A 21,110-nucleotide genomic window follows, 5' to 3' on the forward strand; every position below is an offset into this window, starting at 1 on the left:
TATTTCAGAGTAAATTTTAAGGTCACAGCAAAGACCAGGAAACCCCGGAGCAGTGTTCTTGAATGTGTGCATGGATGATGTCCATAATGGGAAGTCAAATTATACCACCATTCCAGTTTTAAATTTTTTGTTTTTTAAGAAGCAGAGACTGAATTTCACTGCTAATATTCACAGGGATTTCTGGCTACAATGCATTGCCACAGACAGTCTTTAAAGGCCTACAGTGTCCCTTGCACGGAAACAATAAGTGCAAATCTTATTTGGCTAAACCAAGCAGCGGACAGCTAGTAGAAAACTCACTTAAGAAAACACTGTATGGGTGTAACAGAAAGAAGAAGCTGATTCATGGTCAAACAGACATCACTGGAACAACTTTCCTTACGTTGCAAATCCTGTAGCACAGTGCAGAGTTTCGTAAGAGCCTATAGGCCATAGATTCAACATTAATAAAAAAAAAAAAACAGCAGCAGCACTGAAGGTCATTATTTTATATTTTTATATAAATTAAGGATTTATACATTGCTGATCAAGAAAAAATACAAAACTTTTTTGATCTTACATGACATTTACATGTGCAATTTTACACAACATATTCAATAAATTACAAATGCTTTATTTGCATAAAAAATATATCTCTTTACAAAAGTTTTGTAATATGTACATATTCATATACACAGGTTCTTGGATGGGATAACTATTGTGTGGTACAATAAAGCATTCTACTGTACTCTGGAGTCTGACGTTAGATGACTTCATATATACTGTTTCTCAGCAGATGCATTTCTTTTTTTCATCTATAAGAAATATGACCTTGCAAAATATATTACATAGATAACACAAGACAGCTTGCCAAAGAATGCCATCAAGTATCAAAACTGTATAAATGTACAAACTGTAACAGCAATGACAGGAATCAACATAATGATACAAAGTACGATAGCAGCAATTGCTATACTGGATCACTTTTTGCCAACATGCGCATGTATGAAACTATGAGCTGCTGCTCAGACACACCTCTTAGATAAATTGTCAGAGTTGACATCACTCAGCTAAATCAAACTGTGCTGATAAATTACACTGATGTACAGTTTTACTAATGCAATAAATGTTTTGTCTTCATTAAAAACATATGCCCATACAGTATTCAAGGCACTGCAATGATGTAGAAATGTGGTAAGTGTCAAATTCATATTTCATATTTAAAACATCATGGATGGACTTAGATGATTATACAATACCAATGACTGATGTGTGCGATTTTTGTATGCGTACTGTACATTTGTTGGCAGAAGCTTACAGTTCACTAAGACACTGAAATAACTGTTTGAATCAGTGAACTTCAATAAAACAGGCTGAGGCTGTGTTTTTATCAAGTGTCTCAGAGTAGGAGTATTGGCTCAAGCATTTACTGGCATGGTTTCCCAAAAGAGTAATAGATCACAAACACTGCTCACTTTATGAAAACCAGAGATGATGCGGAAGTTGCACTTGTTCTTTTTTGGAACTACTCTAAAGTAAGGCAGACACATGTCAGTTTATTAAATAAAACAAGACAGCAAGCCGTCTTTGTACTTTGATTTACCAACATCCAGGCTTAAATACACCTCTGGGAAACCTGGCCAGCTAGGTACTGTGCACTATAGGCATTCTCAACTTTGTCATTCAGTAATGCCTAATAAAATTAAGCAAGGAACTCCTACTTTGGGATTCGTGATATATAAAAACCAGCTCAAGGCTGGGGTTAATTCACTCCAAATTTAGTACATTTGGGGGGGGGGAATACTCAGAGCAGGAAAACCACAATAAGAAAAATGACCTAAAATAAATCTGTTTTCAGAACTCTTTTGAGATCATAAGACAAGGTTAAATAGATGGATTGTTGGAGCATAGCCACTAATATACTGAAAGGTACAGTCTGCCTCTTCTAGACTCTCAGACTAGTCAGCAACAAGCTTTCATACTAAAGAACACTTCTGTCAAAAACAAATTCATTGCACATAACGTGATACAAAACCTAATGTTCACTGTCTATTGTGTGAAGAAAATTTATCGTCAGAGCACCTGCATTGTAATAATAAAAGCCCTAGTGTTCTCAGTGGCACTCAATATATTGTACTGCGCCTCAGTAATTAAATCTCTGATCATGTATTTCGACAGTAAGCAGTACCATCCAATTAAGAGATATAATTGACCAGACAACTTTGAGTGGACTACAGTACCAGCACTATTCAGAAAGAGTCAGTTTTATTTTTTCTTCTTCATTGATTCTCACATACCCCACTGCTCGGAAAATAGACTAAAGATTACATTGATCAACTCACAGTTGAGGGCCTCCCCGCCTCTGTAAGGGAAGCTAACGCTCCCCGGGATGGATGCGAGACAAAGACAAAAACAAAAACAAAAAGACCTAGGATGTTGCCTTAGAAAGAAAATGTTTCAATTTTTCATTTGGCATTGTGAAGTAACCCCTCTAGATTTATATTACAGGACATAAAATACTCTATTTCATCTATATGCCAGAGGCTCTTTTATTCATAAAGCCAACACTCACAGAGTGTAAAGAATGCTTTTCTTCACCAAAAAAAAATGGGAAGATCTGGAAAGGTGTGGGATCTCTCCTCCCTCTGTCTAATCTTTAACCTTCTCCATGCGATCATTCGCAACTGCAACAAGTGTTGCCAAAAGTGTGCTTTATGCTTCTGAACAATTCTGTGTCGTTAATATCGTCAGAAACAGGGAAAATATAAATATGTCTATATATATTCATGTTAGGTAAACAAGGAGAAGTTGTATTCTCCATCTGTTTCTCTCCCTCACTCCTTCTGTCTTTCTCTCATACCCCACAGACATCAAACCATAGTGCAGATAGTGTTGAGATTGGGGTCAAAGCGGACAACTTTCCCCTCAGCAGCTTTTGTGTTTGTGTTGTACATGGGATTTTCAAAAGTGGCTTGTCCATTGTTGTTCTCGTGGACCGAACATCCTGTGTACTGCGCTTTATCCGTTTTCCTAGGGTTAAAAAAAGGAGGTTGCATTTTAGTTGAGAGACAGTATCCCAATTATTCCCACTCCTTCCAATCCAGTAAACATGTTTCCATTATCTTAGTGTGGGCAGCTGCAGCAGGTAAATGAGGGTGAATGGTAATTATTGTTGAAAAGAGCAGTGAGAGGAGCCCTATGCCAGCTCATTGGTAAATACCATAATGACTGCAAAATGTTTACTCTATGAGACAGGCTCTACATGCATGTGCTGTTTTGAGGCTGTTTAAATTAAAATCCCTCCATCCACATTACAGACATTCATACAGTACAATGCATGTGTATTCAGGCATACAGCACAGTACACATTATATTATCAAAGTTATTCTGATTTAAAATTCCAGCTGTATGCTGCTATATAAGGCAGTTTTTGAAGGTAATATATTAACTATAGCGTCACACTTTGAAGTCTCTCACCAGTAAGGTGCTGTACCAGTGAGGAAAGTTACTGCACTAGAGCAAAATGTGGAAGTGGGCCACATTGTACCATCTACATCACCTTGCTGTGCATTTCTTTTGGCTGCAACTCTACAAACATCCCACTAAATTTGGGCTGTGAAAAACTTTTTCAGCATCAGCTCTTTAAAACTCCACCTAGAACACAGACTCATAAATGCAGCTACTTACTTTCTGATGTGGAAATCAAACCGACATAGATTACAGTAGTAGTACAGTAGCTGCTAAGTTTGAAGTTATTATGGAAGACACCAGGATACACTACATACCGTTGTTTGTAGAGATAAAAGCCGAGGCCTGCGAAGATGAGGGCAAAGAAAGGCACGAGGATAGCAACAGCAACAGAACTGCTGTTGGTGGAGCCGTTGGTTTCAAGATCAGTGAGTGTAACATTCTCCCTCACACTTAAACCTGGAAGCAAAACACACTCATTAGCAAAAAAAATATGGAGAAAAGTGAAATATGTACATCAGAGGTGGAAAGTAACTAAGTATGTTTACTCAAGTATCTGTACTTTTTCAATTTCCCTGGAGGGAAATTCACAAGCTACACAGCAGTAAGCAAAGTTCTCCAAACTATAAGCACATAAGGTATTTAAAACTAGCTCCCCTTTTACCAGCTGCAGTGTTAAATGTGATGTATACAATAATGCATAATAGCTCTAATCCAGTAATATGACATACATCAGTGGGAACTGTGCCATTCTGCATAATGACCATTTTACTTTGGGAACTTTATGTATAAGTATATTTTGCTAATGCTAATACTTTTGCACTTTTCTTATTTAACATTTTGAAGGCAGGAGTTTTAGTTGTAACAAAGTATTTTTTTACACTATTGTATTGCTACTTTTACTTAAGTTAACACTCAAAGTTTCCTTCAAGACTGATGGATACACAGGCTAACAAAACTGCACAAACACTGGAGAAACAAAGTGGAACAATAAAAAAAAAAAAAAAAAAAAAAAAAAAAAAAGTATCATCTGCTGCTGCTGATGACAATGATGACAATGATGATGACGGTGATAAGTTGAAAATGCCGCAGCCAGCTGATAGAGACGACACTCATAATGATCATACTGGTAATGGTTACTGCCACTGTGATAATCTTGTTGAAGACACTTATGAGATGATGGTGGCGGTAATGTTGAGCAAGAAATGAAGGACAATAGCGTGGAAGGGGATAATCTTCTCTGTGCTGTGTGACAATAGGTGGTGCAGGTATTAGGGGAGACTCACTATACAGGAGGCTACATGAATGTATGGTACAAACGCAGAGCAAATATTGTGCAGCTTACTGTTTGGAACAGCTGTTTAATATTTTTAAATGAGTGTTGCACTGAAACCCACAGTAATAGTAGATGTTACTAGAAAGACACCTGTCTATAAATGTCCTATTAGTTTTTTCTACATGTAGAAGGAGTGTATCACCCAGTGACAATGAATGATTCATTTACACTAAAAGAGAAAATACTATATGTGCTGGCAAACATGTTTTCATGTGTCTCATGAAAATAAGATCATATAATATAATATGGATTTGCCATGACAGCAAAAGTAACAAACTTAGTTATCCTTTAAAGATCCCCTCCAGACATGCTCTAAGATGTACAAACTGCTTTGACTAATAATTAGTGCCTGATATGATTATTACACAAAAAAAAGTTAAATGAGCTTGTTAAAATTCCCTAAAAATAAATTTATGTTGTCAGCCTTATTCAGAATATCTTAGTCTTTGAATGTACAAACAGTACTAATTTCAAAAGATAAACTACTGGACACAAGATATCTCTTTCACTGAAAAGTCTTTTCGTATGTGTGCTGAAGGTTTTAGGTTTCCACATGACACTTCTGTAACTCGTACACGACTGACTTCCACATTATCTATGAGGTCACCGACCACTGCATGCATCGTATGTATGTACATTAAGCTCAGATTTAAGGTAAGCACAATATTTTTCAGCAAATGAGGGTAAACAGCCTTTGAGTGTCAGACTCTGCACGTACTTCATTGTGCACAAAGAAGCTTAAGCATCCAAGTGAAGTAACAACAAGCAAAACACATTCTTGAGTGGAGCAGGAGCTTATATATGATCTAAAATGGAAGATGGGGGGAAGTGAGCTATGGCAATAGGACTTATTGTATTTGGGGAAAAAAAAAACATACCAATTCTCTGTAGTCCAAACTGTCCATAGTCTTTACCCCGTATAAAGCCTTGGAACACATAGCTGCCACCCTCAGGCTCAGCTGAAACCTGGTGGAACAAAAACAACACAGAGTTTGCAAAGCAGCACACTTTGTTTCAGCTACACAAATAAAATGTGACTTTTTTGGCGCCTACAATAAGAGAGTGTTGCATCTGTTACACTCCACATAAAAACTACATACCTAGTGTATTTAACACATTCTGTCATGGTACCTTCAAAAGTAACACCTTTTTTTGTTTAAACCTGCTCTTGAAGCTGTGCACTGTGCTATCAGTCAATAGCTCAGCCACATGCTGGCATTAAGTGGACCTTTAAGTTTATTTTTAAAGTTCCACCAACCTCTAAGTTTCTGCTCTTGTAACATCCCTTAGATGTCAGGTGTGTGCATCTGGGCTTATTCAGCAAATTGTCAATGAGGGAACATGGAAATGATTCATACAGAGCACCTGGTGCATCTGATCTACAGCCAGTGTAAATACATGTAAACAAAAACAGACAATATGCCAGGAAATTACTATTCTGCTTGTTGCCACAGTTTCTTGTCATGCATTGTGATATTTTTCTTTGTTGGCATGGAAAGTAGGATGAGACAAAAACAATAATGAGGAAACATTGGCTCGATTCAGTCCACAGAAGGTTTATTTTTGGCTCCCAAGTAGTTACAGCCTCATTGCCTGTAATACTCTACTTGTGCGTGTGTAAAATGATAGACAGTCACAACTCCTGGTCATTCTTTAAAAGATCAATGGCCAGCTGCTTTCAGTTCCTATGTATACTCACAAATCCGTCCATTGCCCAGGTCTCATCAGTAATCCTGCTCAATGAGCTGTGAGCCAGCACTCTCATCTGGTACAGCAGGAGCATTAAGCGTGCCTCCTGGCGCTTGAACACTCCTACAGGGTAGAGGAGGGGAGGCAAAAAAAAAAGAAATGATGTGAATAACGAGATGAGGCAATGCGAGTGTGGTGGAAAAGATAAAAGAATTTTTTAAAGAAATGAGCAGAGAGAAGTAAGGAGTGGAATCAAAGAAATGCTGGAGAGAGGAGACGCAGTAAAATAAGATAAGAACAGGAGAAAAAAGTGCTGAGGGAGGAGACAAGTGACTCTTGAGTGGGCAGTTAGTCAGTCAGCACAGACTAATACATCTGTCTTTGAGCCAATAGTTAATTTCCACTCTCATGCATGAAATCATTTGGTGATTGACTGATTGACATGAAGCACCCTCAAAATAAATGGAAGTGACACACAGAGGTAGTGAGAGGAGGAAAGGCGAGGCGGAGGGGAGGAAGTAGAAGACAGATGATTTATAGATGACTCACCAGAGAGCAGAAACTCCATGCTACTGTCGGTTAAAGTTGCATTGACTTTTCCCATCGTGGCATTAAAGCTTGTGACTGTCAAAGTCATGGGCTGTTTCTGGCCTTTGTAATCATAGGAACCCTTCCAGATGAAGTCAGGGGCAAAAACGTTGTCAGGAACTTAAGGAAAGGGAAATAAAACAAAACTCATTAAACAATGGCAGAAAAGCACTAGCATCTCCATCCACCTCTCCTTTCCTCCTGAAAAGAATGCAGCAGTATGAAAATGTGGATATTTTGATTCCTGTTAACCAGCAGCACATAGCATGTGCCATTTAAAAGAGCATTGAATCAATATTATGCTCCTAATGCAAGTGGAATACTAGCACCAACAGTGCAAAATGATAATTAGATGTGCAGTGGAATGAACATATCAAACAACTGATCTTTTCATTCAATTTGAATAATTTTATGCTCCTTATATGATTTGCCAATCTCGATTAATGGTAATTAAATACATTCTGAAAGAGATAGCTATGAATTCACTCTGTGAACCTGGCAGAACTTTGTTACTAGTTGATCCCTATAAAACTTTTTCATATGGCTCTCTAGCACACTCATTATCTACTGGTAATTATTTACTAGGAAATTACATGTTGATTATTACTGCAGCAATGCAAAAGTCATTAGCATCAATACACCTAATAAAAGTTTGAATAATTACCAACAGCAGAATTTACCTGGTAATATTTTGTAGTTATTGGCTCAAGTTTTAAGAGAAGACTTGGATGTCATGTAACAATATTTTGCAAGTGAGTGACATTGCTATTCTGTAGCTTATTACTTAAAATGATTCATTCATTCTTCCTCACTGCCACAGATGGTATGTAAAATCTTGTTGTCTATCACAGACGTGTGCAGGAGATCAAGACCTTATAAGTCACATGACTTGGGCGACATGAGTGATCTGAAAAATGAGCCTGATACCCATTCATTTCCTTTTCCTCTTCTTGCTCAGCCACGCAGATTTAATACCTCATTAGCATTAGCCAACAGCAGCTTACCATCTATGCTTGTAGCCTCATAATCCTACAATATGAGCTACGTTTTTTCCTGCAGAGGCTGCATAGCTGGTGACCATTGATGGTTTTGTTGGAACAGAGCTGAGTATTCTGTGCACAGTGACTTTTCTGTAAGCTGCCACTTTTATCTCCTCTGTACACTTTAAGTCTCAACTGATAGTGCTTTTGCTCGTTTGTGTTCGGAGTTATTATGGTGCTTGAAACTTTTTACAGTTAAATTTTTTATGTTACTGACCTCAGTGGGGTGTTCTTAACTCCCTCATGTCATCCGTGTTGACGGAATATGGCACCTACCTATCTACTGTGGCAGCACTTTCTCCACTACAGACCAAGGACATATGGATTATTCTGTACTTGGGCGACTGGTTAACCAAGAGCAAGAGCAGAAAACAGGGAACACAACGGTTCTTGTGGTCCATGCAACTCTACTGGGACTCACCATCAGCTCTGAAAAGAGTTCTCTTGTTTCCAGCCAACAGGTTGTATTTATTGGTGTTGCCCTAGATTTTAGCGATGATGAAGGTCTTCCCTTCCTCGCAAATAACCAAGGGACATTCTCAACCTCATTTCTTTCTCTCAGAAAGGCAGGAAGCACAGCATAAAAGCTATCGGTACATCCCAAGTCTCTTAGATGACTCACTCCTTGCTCAACCAGAACCACTTCTGCATCGAGCGAGAATTGATGACAGGGCAGTACACTTGTATCTGCTCTGAGGAGCAAAGAGCATGTCTGGAGAAGCCAGGGGTGAGAGGATACGTGAGAATATCCATTTAAAAAGTATTTTATGAACCAACATACCCCTTTATTAAAAATGTGATGGTGACTGAAGGCTTCAGATGAAGGATTGGAGGAAAGGATGTCTCGTGTATCTAAAAACATGTTTCTTTCATTCCTCTATCCTCGCATTTTTCCTAGCATCTTACTTAACCTGGTCTTAACGTTTATTGTTTAAAATGCTGTTAATGTTTCTCTTTGCCTATGTACAGCTCTTTGAATTGTCAGTGTGTATGACATGAGCATTACACGGTAAATAAAACTGCCTTGCCTCACGTGGAAAGGACTAAGACGCAAGGAATACAGACACGAGAGGGAAACATAGATGCTTATGAGAGACTTGCAATGTACCTTATACCTCTGCTAAATGGGCAAACTGACAGCAGCAGCCATTCCTCTGGGGCTCTTACATAGTCTGGCTCAACAAACTGGCTCTTGACCCCTGGTGGCTTCAAGGCAGGATGGTAACTGTCTCAAGCCAGTGCCTTCATTTTCTGAAGCCCTGGATGAGCAGGGCTCACTTGTGCAGCAGCGTTTCCTTAGGGTGGTCACTTACGCCTCTCCCTCTGGGAGGTGTGCTGTATAAAATCACAGGACAGTCAAGGAGGACTGGAGCCCTCAGCAGAGGCTCCAACATATAAATGAACTGGAGCTGCCTGCAGTGTATCTGGCCATCAGGCACTTTTTTCCTTTTATGAATGACAAGCATGTCCTTATATGGTTAGACAACATGTTCACAGTCTCACATGTGAACTGCCAAGGCGGCACCAATCCAGTCAGTCTGTGGAAGGCTCAGAGGCTTCTCTACATCAGACTTATAGCAGAACAGAGGTCAAGCTGTTTGCCTCAGATATGTCGACACAGGGCCCATTGTGGTTCTCTCTGTGAGAATGTTGCTGGGTCAGGATGTGCTGGCACATCGATGGCTAAACTGTCTTCTGCATGCCGTCCCTCTGGTACCACAACTCATGTTGATGCTTCACAAAATAGACAGGTGCAACCACAGAGTGTTGCTGGTGCCTCCAAGTTGGCCAGGGAGGATACAGATCTGCCAACTTATTCTTCTGTCGCAGCTGGAGGGCCAACTGGCATTCTCACCCAGATCACATTCAGTTATGTGTCTGGTCACTGAGGGACTGGATTCATTACCGAGTACCTGTGATCAGGCTGCAATTCAGACTGTCTGGGAAGGCTGCTTTTCTACTTGCTAATGCATTTGCAAAGTGGGCTGGTGAACTCCATGCCTTGTCTGTTGACAGAGGATGTTTGCACTGGAACTCATATGGGTCTGACATTACCCTGTGGCCCAAACCCCTGACAAAGCAGAAGCAAAATGTAACTAATGGTAAATGCTACCAGCGCTTGCTTTTACAATACAGTTTCACCTTCCTTGGTAAATTTGAATGGTGTACCTAAAAACTGGCTGATAGATCATTGCTAGTCTTTGGTAAAGACTTGTTGATACCATAGCAATATCTCTGACATGCTGTCTCTCAGGTACTATAGCAAGACAGAGAGCCTGTGAAACATGAAATCTATGGTTTTGACAAAGATACACACAAATTTAGTCACTGTATAAAACAATACGCTAAACTTACTGGACAGGTACACAGTGCTAGTACCAACACTAACCAGAAAGTGCGTAATGACATAAAGAGTCTTTAATGTCCAAAAAAACCTTCTTTAGCTGATGCTGGTGCTAAAAAGATATCTGCAAAACTGGTGATTTCTATGGCTATTAGTTACACAGCTTGTGTAATTGAAACCTCACCATTTATTTTAGGGCTTGGTGTTCCTGGTACAGGTTTGACAGTTTTCTCATGTGATTTGGAGCCAACTGCAGAGGAAAATAAATAAGCATGTTACAAAGATGTGATACACAGCAAGGCTTAACAGCTGAAGGGTTCTGGCAAATTAAACATTGTTCACATGCCACCTGAATTAAATTCCTCACTTTGGTAGACTCTCTGGTGGCTCAGTTCTAATGGCGGCTCAGTTCTAATAAGTATTTGAAAATCAACACATTACCAAAACTTCAATTTAAAATAATGAATCTTAACAGGCGCAGAGCACTTGGCTGACAGTACAGTGACATAGTAGGTTTACAGAGAACATCACAGAAATTCAAAATCCCCATGATAATTCATTAGTGGTTAATTAGACTGAGGTAAGAGTGAGCAGCAGTACAATTATACATTCCTATAAACTGCCCATACCCTCCCTCTACTTTTATGCATGGCCATTACCTTCCCACTTAACACCTTAACATTTACTCCATCCCCCTTCTCCACACCATCTGCCCAGACAGAACCCTGCCTACCACATACCTCTGCATACAGGCACCTTGCCAGTCCAGCTGCCGTCAGAGCGGCAGACACGGTGCTCTGAACCCCCAGAGAGGAAATAACCTGGCTGACAGGTGTACACCAGGGTGTAACCGTAGGAGGGCAGGTCTAGACCCATGACGTCAGCGTGAGCTGGGCTCCTCGGCTGCTTGCAGGAGTGAGCTGGAGAGCAAGCAGAGGGCAGACACATTAGTATACACACACACAGACCAATGTAAACACATACACAGATAGCATGATAATTAAGCCCTCACTGGGGAGGAGGGAGGGAGAGATGGGAGATAGTCAGGAAAAAAAAAAAAAGATTAAAAGAGAAGCACATATTTTACAATGTAAGTTCAGGGGGCTATTACGGAGCATATTGATACTCTAACATATCTAGTTTCTTTGCTGATACGATAAAATGAAGATGTTTTATATTAAGTTAAAAAAACTGCACAAATTGTCATTTAACCATAGTCTCGGGTTGTGAGCCACAGAGTACCTCATGTTACAATGCTGTACCTGTACAACAGAAAGGTCTGGCTAAGCTCATTATAATTCAGCTAAAGAAAAAAACCCCTCTGGCTCTGTTTTTGTATTCTTGTTGGATTTAGAGAGAAGATGCACTTTTGACTTTCTTAGCCTATGCAGTTATTCTGTTTCAAAAATCAGGAGGCTAGTGACATGCTGATTTAGGTGTGATGAAAAGCTTAGTTTAGTTCAATCAGAAACAAAAACTGCAGCTGTGTTGGGTTTCCCCTCTATAATAATAGTGATGATAGAAAGGTCTAGTAAAGTGTCCCGAGATAACTTTTGTTGTGATTTGGCGCTATGCATATAAATTTGAATTGAATTGACAAAACACCGGCCCCGTATAGACCATGTTTCTCATGAATGGGTTGAGTATACTTGGTTTCATTTTTCACATCAACAAACTTTCTACAAAACTTATTCAAATCTCCACACACCACCAAAACACTGAAATCCCTCAGATTCTGAGGCATCAACAATAATGCGAAAATCGCTAAATAATTTTCTGCCTGCAAGTGAAGGAAAAATGTTGTCAGCTGTCAAACGGGTGACAGCTGTGAGTCACAGAACCCAATCAGTCCCTCATGGCATCTTAATGACATATAGGGTTTGGAAAAGATGCCAGCTTGAAACCCAGTCTTTTTTATGAAAGATGATGAGACTGTAAGAAATTCCTTTTGGTAGATATTATTTTTGTATGGCTGTGTGGAAAAAAAAACCAATTTGTCAGTCCTCTATAAAGTAAAACAAGTTCAAAGTTCAGTGCTGAAATCTGGGATACTTGCCTTATTTATCTTGTATTCGGGTTCAGAGGGTCTATAACAATTTAGTATACATTCAGAAAGACTGATGCATTGTACAGTAAGTCATCTGCATGTGCCAACCAGAGCTTTTGTAATGACTTCATAAATTTAGAATTAGGAAATCTATTGACACTTCAAGAAAAAGTAAAACTGCCTCATACCCTAAGTTGTAAATATAAAGTCTGGAGACATACATAAATATCTAAAAAATTTAAATAAACTTCCTTCTCTGTACCTGAGCACACATCTATGTAACCCATTTAAAATGACAAACTGTTGAGTTGTTGTAGAGTTTGTCAGCCATGAATACTGAAGACACTTACAAGGCCAATGAATTAACTTGTATCAAAGACATGTCACATCCCTCATCAAGTTCTGCTGACAGTGCCATGTATATTTACACTTCAAACAGCACTGCAAGTGTCAGCCCTGAGACTGCATGAGGCCACTATCGACACCATCGCTGTTTCTGGAACACAACAACATGGAATGTTCTTAGCTATCTGCGATAGAGTACATTAGTTAGGGACATGGACAACAGAGACAGCTGCGCTGATGGGTTTCTTAGGGCAGAGAAGGTTGGCCAACTACAGACTGCAAGAGCAGGCAATGGCCAAGATATGGTACCAGATTGACAACTTTAGTCTTTGCACTGAAAGATAAAGCTTGGCATTGAAAAGAAAACTGAAAAAGCAAACACTGACATTAAAACATTTGTATGTGGGGGGAAACACTGGAAGTACTGGAAAAATTCAGATGTTTTAATAACACAAGTCTTTTTCAATGCAAAAGATTTTTTTGTCCAGTGACAATCTTCAGATTTTTTGTTGATGTCAGTGTTTTTCAATGCCAAAGTCTTTTCTTTCAGTTTTACTTCCGTCACTGTTTTGGCCCTTTCACAACATTCAGAGGTGTAAACACAAACACAATGTCACTATGTGTTGTAACATGTCTCCCTTAACTGTTGAATCAGATGCCAACGTCAGCGGCTTCCCTAAGTTCAACAGTACTTCTCAGACCATCTCTTTCACTCTGCCACTTTTCTGCTCCAGGAAGATCTAAAATTCATTAGCCCCATTCCAGATGGTGTTATCTAGCGTTACTGTGTGGCAGAAAGTCCCAGAAGATCCCACAGAAAGGCTCTGATAAGTGGCTGTGCACTGCTGATGTTAGTTACAGCTAACATTAGCTATAGCCTACCTGTAACTAACACAAGCACTTGCTACAGCAAACATCCACCACACCAGTATAACATTAGTTAAACATAAGCTTTAATGTAGCTGAGTTCTATGAGTAAAGACACCAGTAGAGAGAAACACATTGGTTTGACAGCTTCAGCTGAATTCGGTGAAGCCACTGCAGGAACTATGTGGCCATGCTTGGCTGACAGACGCCTCCCTGTGAACAGCAGCCCACAGGAGAGGGCCGTCCTCTCCTCATGGATCTCAGAGTATACAAAACGCACTTTCCTTAGCCCCCTCCCCAAAGGAGTAGTTGTCAATAAAAAACAAAAAAAACAAAACAAAAACAAAACACTGACATGAAAAAAAACAAAACACACACACACACACACTTGTACTGAATACATATACTGTACATAACCGTAGTTTTCCGTCGATGTATTATGGGCCAGACAGCCCACTGGGTCTGTATAATATTATACATCAAGAGACTAAAAATGACCTCATAGCCATGTTTTAACTTTTTCGTTTCTATTTTTGGATCTCCAGTGATATAATCACTGTACTCCTAAATATGCATTTATCAAAAATAATAATGCAAATGTATGTATGTGCAGCTCATTAATGCATATTACGAAAGTGTAACTTTTCAAATTTAACAACTATATCTAATCTTTAATGCCAGAATGACATAATTTTACATGATTTGCACACAGAGCTGTACAATTTGCTGCAAATGTAAAGTTAGCAAGTTCTTTGAATAGCAACATACAGAGCCTGCTATATGACATAAATATGTAACATCTACTGGATGGTTCTACCACTTGCCTGTTAACAAGCCAATGCATTGCAAAGTTAATGTTATTTAAAGATTATACTATGAACTATAAGTTTACCAGGTTGTAATTTATGAACAGCACTACTAAAATGGTTCTTTAACATGACCTTGCAAATATTTCTGTAATATTAAGGCAAGTTTTTCCTTTGTAAAAACATATGATAAATTTAAAAATGCATTTCTTAAAGTGTGGGGTAGAACCTGGTGAACATCAGAGAAACATTTCTGTTTTAATTCCAGTGGTAACAGTGACAGGACAAGAGCAGAGAAAAATCAAAAACATTTTCAAGCCATCAGAGGGGACCAGAGCCAGAGAGCAGCTCGGGGAAAGTGGCAACCTCAGCAGAGACAAACAAGTCTGAGAAAGAAACTGCACCTAAAAATCAGAAGAGATGAAACCTCAAAACATCATTCCTCTGGCCTTACAACATCATGGTTAAACAGAAGGTTATGCAAAGCATGTTATTTTATATTTAGCACTGTGAAAGTAAATGTGGATGCTGGTATTCAAATCCATAATGGCTGAAGAAAGGGATCTCTCAAAGACCATTCACTGGGATTCAATGCACCTCTCAGAGCTGAGAATATTCATCAGCAACTCAAAATCAATCAAATGAAATGATTCAACAATCAGTGGCATCACAATTTTCAGAAATAAACATGTTATATGTTTCAGTAACACTTAAAATATGAGACTGCATGAAAATATAAAAGTTTACAGATGATAAATCCACTATTAATTTCATATTTTTCACTGTGGCACCAGTAACTTTCTCAAAGTTACATAGTTTGGCAGAATTTTAAGACATTCTTACAGATTTATTTTGGAAAGAAAAAAAAAAATCACAAATGAAAATCTCTCATTTATACATACACAACTATTTAGACCCCTTACTGTGTTCACTGCAAATTATGGTTCGGAGCATCCTGTCTGCTTGAATTTTCCTGGAGATGAGGATAGAATTACAGTAGAGCCCACCTGTGGCAATGTGAATTGATCTGAATAATTTCTGAAGCCACATTATATTAAGCCTTTAAGACAGCAGCAGCTGAATCATCTCCATAATAATGTAAAATAAGCTACATTATGCGTTTGGTTTCCTCAGAGGAGAATAAAAAAAGCTGATGTTCAACAACTTGAAAGTGACTTTAAGCAATTTAAATTTCAAAGAAGAGAAATGTATTTTTTCATTTATTGTTTAGTGGTTTATCTTCCATGTTGGTTGAATTATCATTTATTTTTGCTATTGTACTCTTTTCTTAGAAGCTCTGAGACAAAGGGTATCTGTCATAGGCCATGCCATCTCCACCTCACAAACGTTTTGGCAGCAATGCTTGCAACTCTTGAAAGAAGGAAATCACTGTTTGATCCACCTTTGTATCAGTCATTTATCCACATGAAGATATTCTTAGTCCTCTGACACAGCTGTCAAACCTTTTCCAGAGAGTATATCAATTACTGAGTACTGAGAATAAATGTCATTAGGCAGCCAGGGTATGCACAACCTCCCGAGTTATTCCTTAGTGCACCAGATGACAGGGTCAAGAGTTTGAAGTTACAGGTGGGGCAAGAAAGGCAAGGAGTGCTTTTTGGATTCTTTTTTGTTGTTGTTGTCGTCAACTGTTTAAAGTTTTAGACAATTTAAATTACATGGCAACAAAAAGTTGCAATTAATTACACCACTTATTTTACAAAGAGTGCCAATTATATTATGTGCAGGTTTGCTCTGTGCTATAGCTTATAAATTTATAAAAAATTATCTGAATAAATGTTTTACTCAAACACTGTAAATGGCCCATGGTTGCATACTGTACATTCACATGCACACCCCTCATTTGACCTGTTATATTGTATTAGCTTCAGCTAGGTGGAATTAGTAAACAGGCAACTGAATGCATGCACAATAAAAATAGAGCATGTACATATTCAAGGATTCCCAGCACCTCTAAATCTTCCCTTCATCCCACTATATTACACAAAGCTGTGCTGCAGAGTAGATCGGGCAGAGAATGAGGAGTTGGTATTACAATGTTTATGCTTCCTCAGCACAAACAACTCCAGGAAATTGTGATGTTAAGAAATCAGGATTACAAAATAGACTGTAATGTGAATCCCCTTATTATCACAAAGCTCAACTGTTTACACTGTAAGCACATAGTAAAATGCAAACTATAATAAGAACTGAGTTAGAAATATTTCTCAAAGGAATTCCACTGTCATACTGGATTACATCACAGGTTAGAAAAGCACTTGGCAAAGCGGCCGGTCAAAACTGCCCAGGTCTAGTTCAGAGCTGGTCAGCGGTTAAAAAAATAATCATGGTCAACACCTAGCTCTCAGAATGACTTAGATGGCAGGTTGATTGAGGTGTGAGTTGCAATCTACTGGGAGGTCAAAGGCTATGGCAGAATTGAGCGAATGAGAGAGGTTGCACTGGAAAGAGGCATCGGCAGAGGGAGGGGGTTGTAAGTTGGCAGCAATGCGAATAAACAATGACAAGATGACAGAAAGGGTAGTGAAAAACAGACTGGGTGAGTGAGTAAGAGACATACAGTAGCAAAAGAGCAGGAGAAACAGTACTCACGGACACAGGTGGGCTGGACGCCGGTCCAGGTGAGATCTAGCAAACAGATCCGGGTGGTAGAGCCCTGCAATAGGTGTCCCTGTTGGCACTGGAAGTCTAATCTGCTGCCCACCTGGCCACACACAGACAGAAGAGTCAATACACTGATACAAATGCCAATAGGCTCCCAGCATCAAATCTAAAGAGCCTGGAAAAACTACTGCACTTGAAAGTTTTTCCCCTTTTTAAACTGCTATCTGTAGAGTGTGGAGAATATTCCAAGAGGTGACAGCCCATATTTGTATTCTGATGCAAAGACATTACAAACTCAGAGAAATTACGTTTTGGTAAAAATATGGTGCCAAACTGTTTTCAGTTATCCTAATAAATTCTATTTTCAGCCACCATCCCAGTCAACTGTTTAAAGACACCATCTGCATAGGATTTTTTCATTCAAAGTGTCAAGATATTGGCAAAGTTGTTCAGTAATGCAGAAAAATGCAAGACTACAGCCATTATAAGCAGCAATCCAAATAATATGCTGCTTGGGCTTTCATTTGAGACAAATTTCACATCAGATAATCAGCTGAATGTTGTGGAGAAATTATTTGCACTTGGTTTGTAAGTGACACTCTAAAAGACGACAGGGAGGATATAAAATGAAGTATATGAGGTGAAAGCATCTCAAGGGAGCTACCGAGCACACAGCAGTGATCATGATATCAGTTTTTACTAGGATTCATTTTGGCATTGCTTGTTTTACAACAATGTTCACACTGCTGTCCAGATGCCATTCACTTTTTGCATATTTTATTATTGTAAATTTAATTAAGAATAATTAAATAGCTGTGGTTTCTGCTCATCAATCTACACTAAGAATCCACAATAAAGTAAAACATGTTTTAAGAAATTTTACAAAACGTATTAAAACATCCACAAAAGTATTCAGACCCTTAGTTTTTGTGCTGACAACCTTATGCTGAAAGTCCCAGGTTGTGTGTACTCTGGAGCAGGTTTTCTTCCAGAAGATTTGAAAAAGTGGCCAGGTGGTTACAAACTTCACAATTATTGAGGCCACTGTGCTCCTGGGAACACTCAGAGCTATATAAATGGTTTCCTACCTTTGCCCCGATCTACCGCGGCGGTCTACAGAGAGTTCCATGGATTTCATGGATGGGTTTTCATCCTGACATGCACTGTGAATTGTGGGACCTTATATACACAAGTGGGGGCCTTTCTAAACTAGGTCCATTAAATTAAATTTGCTACAGGTGGATTCCAGCAGACACATCTTAAAGCAAACAGGATGCACCTGGCCACAGTGTGGCATGCCACTGAAAGAGGGTCTGAAAAGTTTTATAAATGAAAGATTTAGGTTTTTGATTTTTTTACCACAATAAATGTGCAAACATTAAGACAAACATGGTTTTACTTTGTTTAGCATCTGTGTTTATGAAGCTCAGAATTTTTCAGTTTCTGATGAAATCATCATAAATGTATAAAATCAATGATATGCTTATTATTGAGGTCCTAGTTAAAGGTGGTGTTGTACTGGACTACATTATATTCAGAGGTGTTCCTAATATTCTCACCCTCTCGTGTATGTAACTGGAGAGGACAAAAATATAGACACACCTCTGAATTGGAAAATGCCCATTTGAAACAGAAGAAGTACACGTAACACAGGAGAGCTGTGAGTTTTGAAAGGTTCTTTCATTTGGTCATTCTTGGTCTCATTCATCTACAGTACCTCCGCTGTTCAGGTACAGCAGCTAGGCTACTTCAGATATTGATTATTTGGAGCTTTATTGTGGAACAAAGTTAAATTAATGAAGCATATCACAGTGTATATAGTGTATAATCTATAATATAAACTACACAACATATTATTTTCTGTGATAGCTGAGTATCCAACATCCATATTTAACGTTACATATTATATTAAATACACTGAAGTGTGTGTTTATCTGTGCACATTACTGGATTCTAATAAATACTTCTCCGTGAATCTTTATGAAGCCTAATTTTTAAGGCGGTAGATGTAGTAGTGGTACTGAACTACCCTAAATTGTACTGGGTAATATTTCTTATTTATGGAAATCAAGCTACAAAACATCATGTCTTTTCTCTGTAATGCAAGTCATCTTAGAGTATCTCCAACCAGCAATGTAATTTGTCTGGTCCTGTTTGAAATACAACTTGGGACAAATTCACCTCAGACTTAAAGTGCATAGCTCCATCTTTAGAAAATGTATCCATGGAAGTGTTTTGCCATTTTACCTTAAAGCCTGTTGTATAATTCATAAAGCCATGCTCAGGCGTCCCTGGATTTTCACACGTGGTTCTTGTGTGCTCTGAGACAAGAAATAATAGCCACTATGAACAGAGGGATTGCAGGAGAGCAAAATGAGAGTATGACAGAGGGGCAATCATTGATAACGACAAAGCAATTTCTCTCTGGTGTACCATGTACCAGAGAGCAATTACTGAAGTGGCATGGTAAAATGAGCCGTCTCCTAGTCTTTGACCAGGAATTTTATGGCTTTTAATAGTCTTGAAAATGTGGACTTTATACTATGATACTTTAGCAACTGGTGAGACTAAATTCAAATTAAATTCATCTGGTAAACTTTTATTCAGTAATTAATATTTCTAGCAACACCAGTTTCTGGCTGCAAATATAAAGCGTCACCCTTAAGGTAACAATATAAATAATGTATTTCATTCTTGTGATTTGGGTTAACATCAGTGCCAGACAGTTATGAGCTGATTCAAATTCACCTAGAAATTCTCATCACCTGCATGAAAAAAGGCAAAACCTGGGATAGTGATCAATAATGAAACTGCAAGGAAAAACAGCAGAAATATTAACTGACTCTTCTGAAATAATTACACTGCAGTCTGAAACACGGTTATTTTGAGGATTAGCTGAACCAACATACAGACTAGTACCTATGCACTGAGGCTGAGATCCGCTCCAAGTGCCGTCCTGCTGGCACATGCGTGTTGCTGATGCCACCAGCACGTATGGGGCATTGCAGCTAAATGTCACCTCTGACTTGAAGATGAAACTGCGTCCTTCTCGCCGTCCTTTGGCAGGAGTACCAGGGTCTCCACAGAACTTGGCTGCAGAAGAAGAAATGTGGGATACTGCTGATGTGAGAAATGGAGGGCCAACAAACGCAACACAGATGTTATCCATTTTCCTGCAAGTATTTGTGCAAACACTGCACTGTAACACCATCCCTCCTGTTCATGCCATCATTGAACCAATATTGATCTACCCCATTTTTACAATTCAAACATTTACCTCTTTTTAACAGCATAACACATAAGGAATATTGCAGCAACTAGTCAACTGATCGCAGCATTTAGTAGACTATTCAACATTTAATTCAGAAGTTATAAGCCGTGTGGGCTGCTGCTGTACCCATACAAGGTCAGACCATGAAGAGTGCCGACAGTAGTTTCTACTGCGGCTGTGAGATTTGATGTTTTTAACAGGCTTTTTATTATGTCTCCTATATTTGAGTACCTGACTATACAAATGATTATCCTTCTGTATGATTCAGATAGTCTGCATGGACTGGATTATTCAAATTACATTAATATTATGCTTGTTACAGTTTTCACAATTTTATTTATTTTTTATCACATGTGGGCAAATGCATTGACATTTTTGTCTCAGGATGAATTGTTCTAATTGTTACAATAGATATGTGCATATCTCACAGCAAAGAGGTCTCAGGGAGGACCAAGCACTCAGTTTTAGATCAAAATAACCATTGGAACCATTGCCCCCCCTGCTCTGCACACCTCTTGATGATATTTCCTTTTTGATGGGACTCCAACCACAGTCCCTAGAGATGAAACCTGTTGGATTCTCACTACTGCTCTGACAATTTTTTGCTTATAGGTATCTAATGAAATCGACTGGAATAATTTAGCCTAAGTGGGTTTGATGGGGAGAGAAGTCATCCATTTGACAGCCTGCCAACATCTCTTTCTA

At 38.8% G+C, this 21,110-nt stretch overlaps 1 protein-coding gene across 4 annotated transcripts in view; it reads right to left on the reverse strand.

The window, feature by feature from the left end:
- Nucleotides 1-532: 532 nt before the first annotated feature.
- The window catches only part of LOC109958184 (CUB and sushi domain-containing protein 3-like), a 229,504-nt gene continuing 208,926 nt past the window's right edge, over nucleotides 533-21,110 (reverse strand). For all 4 annotated transcript variants that reach the window (XM_020596611.1, XM_020596613.1, XM_020596612.1 and 1 more), the window contains 10 exons: nucleotides 20,054-20,227; nucleotides 19,382-19,455; nucleotides 17,123-17,234; nucleotides 11,185-11,364; nucleotides 10,629-10,694; nucleotides 7,022-7,180; nucleotides 6,483-6,595; nucleotides 5,662-5,749; nucleotides 3,765-3,906; nucleotides 533-3,009 (listed from right to left, as the gene is read on the reverse strand). In XM_020596611.1, the coding sequence (XP_020452267.1) occupies nucleotides 2,850-3,009; nucleotides 3,765-3,906; nucleotides 5,662-5,749; nucleotides 6,483-6,595; nucleotides 7,022-7,180; nucleotides 10,629-10,694; nucleotides 11,185-11,364; nucleotides 17,123-17,234; nucleotides 19,382-19,455; nucleotides 20,054-20,227 (1,268 nt within the window). In that variant the 3' untranslated portion in view covers nucleotides 533-2,849. The remainder of the gene's footprint in view (nucleotides 3,010-3,764; nucleotides 3,907-5,661; nucleotides 5,750-6,482; nucleotides 6,596-7,021; nucleotides 7,181-10,628; nucleotides 10,695-11,184; nucleotides 11,365-17,122; nucleotides 17,235-19,381; nucleotides 19,456-20,053; nucleotides 20,228-21,110) is intronic.

This window comes from Monopterus albus, unplaced genomic scaffold (assembly GCF_001952655.1).
Source record: "Monopterus albus unplaced genomic scaffold, M_albus_1.0 scaffold31.1, whole genome shotgun sequence".
In the NCBI taxonomy this organism is placed as follows: domain Eukaryota; kingdom Metazoa; phylum Chordata; class Actinopteri; order Synbranchiformes; family Synbranchidae; genus Monopterus; species Monopterus albus.